The sequence below is a fragment of the Musca domestica genome, unplaced genomic scaffold (assembly GCF_030504385.1).
Source record: "Musca domestica strain aabys unplaced genomic scaffold, Musca_domestica.polishedcontigs.V.1.1 42, whole genome shotgun sequence".
Lineage (NCBI taxonomy): Eukaryota > Metazoa > Arthropoda > Insecta > Diptera > Muscidae > Musca > Musca domestica.
The window spans coordinates 3,423,913-3,432,052 of record NW_026712329.1 but is presented as its reverse complement, the minus strand read 5'-3'; the positions used below and the strand labels follow the sequence as shown (position 1 = coordinate 3,432,052).

Genomic DNA, 8,140 nt, shown 5'->3' with positions numbered 1-8,140 from the left:
GACAGCTCATTATATTGCTTATAAGCGTATAAAAACATTTTGGTGAGAATTTCCTGTAAAAAAGTTATTCGAGATGGAATTCAAGCGTGATAGTGTGATTTCTTTATATTTGGCTGGAAAACCACAAGTTGCTATCGTAAGAGCACTCCAGCACTTGAATGTGAATAAGTCTTTTGTGTCCGGTACCGTCGCTCGTTCCAGTGATTTTTCCGTACCATCGCTCGTTTCCCGTAATAATTTAAGTACGGAAGAAAATAGCAACATCAGCAGAAATGGTTCGAAAAGTAAAGAAGCGACTTGATCGAAACCCGTATCACAGTGGTCGAAAAATGGCTCGTGAGCTGAACATATCTCAATGTTCCATTCGGTAAAGATTGAAAAATGAGCTCGGGGTAAAGCCATTGAAATTCCAAAAAGTGCAAGAACTCACAACGCAACGGAAAGAAATAAGAATCAAGAGAGCTAAAGAGTTGCTTCGCTTGGCCGAAAGTGGAGAACTGCCGAATTTGGTTTTCTCCGATGAAAAAACATTCGTTGTCCAGCAGTTTGTAAACAAACAAAATTATCGTGTTTACTTGCCAAAGAGGGCAGCTGAAAATGTGCAACTGCAGTTGGCCACCTGAACTTAAGCGCCGGCCATGGTGTTGGTGTGGGCCGCCGTAACAGCCGATGGTCGCTCTCCGCTCGTAATAATGGACCGTGGCATCAGAATAAATGCCGAATATTATCGCGAAACTATTCTGTAGGGTGTATTAAAGCAAACATTTTGTCCGCAGACTTTGGACATTCCAACAGTTCTCAGCACCACCGTACTCAGCACGCGCCACCCAAGAATGGCTACAAAATGAGGTTTCTCTCTTCATTTCCAGCGCACAATGGCCAACAAAATCTTCGAATACCAATCCGTTGGACTATTGTGTTTGGAGTATTTTGGAAAGCAAGGTTGGTACTAAAAAATACCAAAGTTTCGATCACCTCAATCAAGCGCTTCGCTGGGAATGGGCCAAAATACCGCAGAGCAACATTCGGGCAGCGTACAATGGTTTCATTGGGCGTTTGAAGGCCATAATTCGAGCCAAAGGTGACAAATTCGAACAATTCTAAACTTATTTTCTCATCGGAGAAAACCAAATTGGGCAGTTCACCACTTTCGGCCAAGCGAAGCAACTCTTTAGCTCTTTAAGTTGTAAGTTCTTGCACTTTTTTTACGCTCCACCATTCTATGGAGGGTATAATAAATTTGTCATTCCGTTTGTAACTCCTCGAAATGTTTATATATATTCTGGATCAGCGTAAAATTCTAAGACGATCTTGCGATGTCAGTCTGTCTGTCTGTTTTAATCACGCTATCTTTTGAACGAATTGCGATAGAAGGCAAAAATTTTGCATTTATGCATGCATAGTTTACCAGTAGGCATGTTAAGTTCGTAAATGGGCTATGTTGGTCCACGATTTCGTATAGCCCCCATATAACGGTAGCTTCCGATATTAGGTATTTTGATTATTTCAGCAACATTATTTACCAGAATCGTTTCAAATTTCGTATTTGAAGTTGTGAAGGGTTGCTACAACCTATGGAAACAAATTTCGTATGCAGGTCCAAGTCTTCGTATAGCCCCCATATGACGATACATCCCGATATTCGGCATTTTGATGATTTCAGCAACATTTTTCACCGGAATTGTTTCAAATTTGGCACTTGAAGTTCCTAATAGGTACTACAACCTAAGACAGAAAATTGTACGTGCAGATCCACGTCTTCGGTACCTCCCGATGCTCCGTATTTTCATGATTTTTGCCGCATTATTTACCGGAATTATTTTGAATTTCGTATTTGAAGTTCGTAATGGTTACTACAACCTATTGAAAAAATATTCGTATGTAGGTCCTCGTCTTCGTATAGCCCCCCGATATTCGGTATTTTCATGATTTCAGCAATATTATTCACCGGAATTGTTTCAAATTTCGTACTGGAAGATCGTAATGGGTACTACAACTTAAGACAGAAAATTGTCCGTGTAGGTCCACGTCTTCGGTACCTCCCGATACTCCGAATTTTCATGATTTTTGCGGCATTATTTACCATAATTGTAACAAACTTAGTATTTGAAGTTCGTAATGGGTACTACAGCCTATGAAAAAAAAATAGTATACAGTTGTAGTTTTCGGATTTTTTTGAATCTTTTTAATTTCCTTGGGAAGGGTGGAGAGTATTAAAAGTTCCGCTCGGCCGAACTTAGCTTCTTTTTTACTTGTTTACGCTGATTTCGTTGACGAACATAGCCAAATATTGTAGACAAGCAAATCATATAGATGAGTCTAAATTTGGAGATATAGAGAAGATCGCAAATGAAACAAAAACAGAACAATTTTCCTGATCACGCAATTGAAACCAATCGAGAGGGAATGGTAATATCTGTCCGAATGGTAATATCTGCCCGAATGGTAATATCTGGTCAGTGTTCTATGACATAATTTCCATATTGTAGTGTTGTAGGGTATCACATGGTCGGACTATAGCCTTTACTTACTTGTTTATAAATATAGAAAGATATATCTCAAATATCTGACTATATACATTAACCATATCAATTTTAATGTAAATTAAAGTGGTCTAAACGTATTCCCAGATGATTCGAAATTGATGACTGTCACCCTCAACCTGATTTCGAAGAACGACTCAGATCGACTAGATCTGAAATTCAGTATACTATAGTGTGGGTATAGGAACAATATTTCAAGGAGTTACAGACTTTTTGGCCCATTCAAATATTACAAAACCCTCAACATATAATTATACCCTACAACACTATGTGTTGGGGGTATTATAAGTTTGATTGGGCCAGAATTTATGTAACACCTCGAAATATTGATTTCCCATATAGGAAAGTATATATGGATCTTCCTAGCTCGCCGAGCTGAGTCGATCTAGCTATGTATGTCCGTCCGTCCGTCTGTCCGTCTGTCCGTCTGTCCGTCTGTCCATATTAATTTGTAATCACTCTACAGGTCGCAATTATGGCCCGATCTTCACGAAATTTAGAATGAAGGTGGGGCTAGGGTCGGAATAGAACCCTATTTCTTTTGGAGATGATCGCATAATATTTAGGGGTCGAAATGTACCAAATACTGAAAAAATGTCGGATTTTGCAGTAGCTATACAGGTCGCAATTATAGACCAATCGACGCGGAACTTCGCATGTAGCTAGAGTTTAGGGCGGGGAAGAAGCCTACCAATTTGGGTGGTCATCGGATAATATTTAGCGGGTAAAATAGACCATATCTTTTTTGTTGAAAAAATTCAAAATTTTTCATTAAACCGCGGATATTTTAAATCCCGGCAAAATCACAAAGCCATGACAAGGTTACTTCTGATCTTTACATTGATGTTAACATCCAACAAAACGGATATATAGCAAAATATGTGCGATATATATGTTTATCAAAGAAGATATGCTTGAAAAATCTCTTATATGTCGAGAACGGCTGAACTGATTTCGACAGTTCTCATTAATTCAAAATGACCTCTTGGCAGGAAAGAAAAAACGTCTAAAAAGTTGCATAAAAATATCTCTCTAAAGATGAAAATATTGATTTTCTATCATTTTCTCATATTTTTTCAATTTTGTCATATTTTTGGCATATTTTCATTTTGAATTAAACATTTGGTAATATTTCTACAGCTAACAAAACTAAGTAGATAGGATATCCGGATATCATATACAGATCGAATTTATGGCCCGATCCATGGGGATAAGATGAGGGTCAGAATAGAAGCCTACTCTTTTTGGAGACGATCGCCATATATTTAGGGGTTGAAATGGATCAAAAAGTGCAAAATTGTCTGCAGGTCGTAATTATCGCCCGATCCTCATGCAAATTTGAATGGGGATTACCGGACATTGCAAAAGCCAAGCAGTTTTGGATGGCCATCCAAAAATATTCAATGTGTGAATAGTTTGCCAACTTTTGTAGACAAAATACGAAAATGTCCATTCCAGTGACTTCTTGGAGAATTCACAAATACAGGAAAGACGCACTTCTGACTATTTCGTTGAAGAATATAGTCAAATGTCTGTATCTCATATAGATGCGTTTCAGTCAAAAACCAATAATAAATGTTAATCTTTTGCCACTTCTGAGAGATTATAGGTCTTTGGGAAATATTGGTTCCAGATCTAGGAAGACCATTTACGTGCAACATCTACCAATAAATTGGAAATGAGCAAATTAGTTAAGGTTGCTATTATTCGAAAATTAGAGAACGAAACCTGATGGTTTTCTTTTATTATTTGTCACAATATTTTGTGGAGTTCTTTCGAGTATCTCGCCTATATAAACTGTATGGTTTATTATAGTGTTGTAGGGTATTCAACCGTCGGCCCCGCTCGACTGTAGCCCTTGCTTACTTGTTTTGAAAGTTGTTTTGCAAAATATTCCTCTCGGTAAAACTATAAATCATTTCTACTTAATTGGGATATCATACAGTAATTCATAATGAAATAAGCTCTAGAAATTGTTGACCTATTATATGACAAAGATTTCATTGCTCTTTCAAACCTACATTTTGTATCACCGCCTAATTGTCTAATTAAAGTAATGTTACATTTTGTTGTCATTGCTTTACTTTTTATGGAAATTTCAAAAAGGATTTCCACAAAAAATTACTTGTTGGAGTTACGAATCGATCAAACTGCGCCAGCATCATATACTTCATCACGTCCTGCTGGAAGAGTAACCATCTGGTCATTATGAATAACCCTGATAGATATTTCCCTCTAAAAGTTCTGGCCAGACAACAATTGTTTTGTTATTGTTGTTCTATTGTTTTTACCTATGAATGTGGCAACACAGTTTGACATATAGGCAGACCGAACAACAAGGGTCATAAATCAAAAGCAATTTGACTGGCTATGGAGAGCATGAAAAACTACTTTCTCTCTCTTTCCATCTACCTACAATTCCTAAGAAAAATTTTCCAAATGGGTTTTTCATTTCTCTAACCAAGTGGCCTGAATGTCTGGCTTAAAATCGTTGTGGTGTTTTGGTGTTAAGGGTAAAGGGGAAACATGTATGTGTGTACGTTGGTTGGTTTCTCTGACAGAGTTGAGAGTTTTAAAGGTTATTAATATACAATTACCGTGGTAGACGACCACGACGACGTAATGGCTGGGTGTTGTGAAAGAGTTTTTCTCCGTGCCGGTCCTATATAACCTGGCGAATGTTGGGATTTTTATTTCATTACCTTTAAAAACCACAAACGTGTAACACTTGCCGATGGAGCGCAGAACAAATCTCTTACTGTGATAAAACAAAGTTTTTGAACTCTGGGAATAAAAATCGTTACTTTTTCAAAAGAAAACAAAAAAAAGACAAAATAATTCTTGATGGCGGAAAAGAAATATTAATGTCGCCTCAACAACAAAAGAAGTTTAAATTGATAAAAACAACAACAAATCAATTTAAAACCAGCGAGCCTGGAGAGATAACGGCGACAATTGCTGTGGAGCGGTGGTGATGGTGGGATTCCGTCTATCAAAACAAACTGAAATTCTTTGGCTGTGCGGCAGCATCAACTTGACCCAAGTGAAATGAAGTGTGATTACAGAACTCTGGACCATATCCGCCGTCGCATAGCCCGCATTTGAAATAAAAGATAAACAAATGCAGTGACAACAACAACAAAATTCTTGAGGAGAGGAAAACGAAAGACCTCAGTGTCTTTTCTTGATAATTACGACTCCCTTTCTTCTCGGCTCACACTCAGTTAGAGGAAGAGAGCGTACAAAATCGATTTCCTGAGCGGTTATTTGAGATCACCAAAAAGAGACTGGTGAGTGTGGGAGAGAAAAAGTACAAAAAATAATATTCCCAACAACAGAGAATAGCACAACGACCGACCCTAACCGATAATTTCAATCTTGAGAACACCACAAAGAAGAAGAGGAAGAGGCATAAGAAAAAAAAAACTAAAACAGATAAACAACAATCACAGATTTCGCTTTGAGGAACTGTAAGCTAACCAACCAGCCACCAGTCAAGGTTTGTGCGAGTTGGGACAAAGATATTTTGCGCGCTTTCTTTCGCCTTTCGCATCCAAAAAAAGAAAAGAAAATGCATTTTTCCCAAATATTTTTGGTGTTGTGGTGCGGCCTATCGCTTCGAAGTAGAGTGCTTGCTGCATCAGCAGCCGTTTCCTCGGCACCTGTGATTAGTGATATAACTCCCGATTTGGTGGCCAGTGTGGGAGATGATATTGAATTTAATTGTACGGTGGAAAATGTGGGTCGCATGTCGGTCAGCTGGGCCAAGCGTACCAGTGAAATTGGTTCGGTGGTCCTCTCCATGAGAAATATTCTAAGTTTAAGTGATCCTCGCTACACCATTGTGGAGACCAACGATGACAAGGCCAATAAGGCCACTTACACTTTTAAGATTACCAAAATTGAGGCCACCGACATGGGTGCCTATGAATGTCAAGTCATACTCACGGCCACCGACAAAATTACCAAAAAACTTAATTTGGCCATCAAACATCCAGCCATAATATCCGAGGAAAATACTCCCAAATCCATGCTGGTTACAGAGGGACAAAATCTTGAAATAAGCTGTCATGCCGATGGATTTCCCCAGCCCACCATTTCGTGGGAACGTGAAAATCGTGCCATTATGCCAGCTGGTGGTAGCAGTTTTGATGGCCAAACATTGCGCATCAAAGAGGCACATCGCTTAGATCGTGGTGGCTACTATTGCATTGCCTCAAATGGTGTGGGCCAACCTGATCGTCGTCTCATACGGGTGGAAGTAGAATTCCGTCCCCAAATATCCGTACAACGTCCTAAAATTGCCCAAATGCTTAGTCATGCTGCCGAATTGGAGTGTACTGTACAAGCGTATCCTGCTCCTGCCGTTTTTTGGTATCGCAATGGAGCCAAACTTCAATCTGGTTCGAATTATAAAATTTCCAATACCGCCTCATCGCATGAGTCCACTACTTCAATACTGCGCATCAACAGCATTAATGAGCTAGACTTTGGTGATTATTATTGCAATGCCACCAATAAATTGGGACATGCCGATGCTCGGTTACATCTGTTCCAGCCTGTCATACCAGTACCTTCCATGTAGTCTGGCTGTGAAAACGAAATCATTTAAAAGTCTGAGAGAATTAAGTTTCCAACAACAAAGAAAATGACATTTGCGGTCATTCAGGTCAAGGATGATAAGGCAAAAGTCTTCTTAAACTGACGACATAAAATAAGTTAATTTTTTTTATGAAAATCTTGTTTATACACTAGGGTGGGTCATTTTGTAAAATGTAAAAAAAAACAAGTAAAAGTGCCTAACGAACGAAAGCAAACATTTTTTTATAATAATTTATATTTACTAATTTCAATAAAGTTTAAGCCATTTTTTACTACAAATATCAATAAATGATTTTTATTTTTTTAATTTTGAAATGTGTCACACTCTAATATATGATACGCCTACGTCCATACATGTCAAAAGAGACGTCATCATCAAAACAGTTCTTCATTAATCACTGTTTGACCCTCAGAGTACAAGCGGTTTTGTACGAAAATAAATTGTGCATATTCAATGTATATTAGGGTGGAAATAATAAAAATGCGTGTTTCATTAAAAACAAGTAAAACAGCTGAAAGTTCTGCCGGGTCGAACATTGAATGCCCTCCACCATTTGGAACAAATTTGGCAATTTTAACAAAAAAGAAAATAAATAAAATCCGTTAAAAATCTGTTTAAATCCCAAAAATACGGAATGTAGCCGTTCTATTAGGGTCTATACGACGACGTGGACATGCATAGGCAACTTTGTCATAAGCCATTTCAATATTTAAATGCGAAACTTGAAAGAAAATCGGTGAATAATGTAGCTTAAATTATCAAAATATCGAATATAGGGAGGTACCATTATATGGGGGCTATACCGAAACGTGGACCTGCACAGACAATTTTCTAGCATAGGCTGTAGTATCCTTTACGAACTTCAAATACAAAATTTGAAACGATTGCGGGGAATAATGTTGCTAAAATCATCAAAATACTGAACATAGGGAGGTACCGTTATATGGGGGCTATACGAAGACATGGACCTGCACAGACAATTTTCAGTCATAGG

At 38.1% G+C, this 8,140-nt stretch overlaps 1 protein-coding gene across 1 annotated transcript; it reads left to right on the top strand.

Moving 5' to 3' along the window:
* Positions 1-5,161: 5,161 nt before the first annotated feature.
* LOC101897085 (protein amalgam) lies at positions 5,162-7,434 on the top strand. Its single transcript, XM_005177852.4, has one exon. It carries the CDS (start codon positions 6,115-6,117, stop codon positions 7,126-7,128), a length of 1,014 nt encoding a protein of 337 aa, XP_005177909.2. The 5' UTR covers positions 5,162-6,114; the 3' UTR covers positions 7,129-7,434.
* Positions 7,435-8,140: the final 706 nt, after the last annotated feature.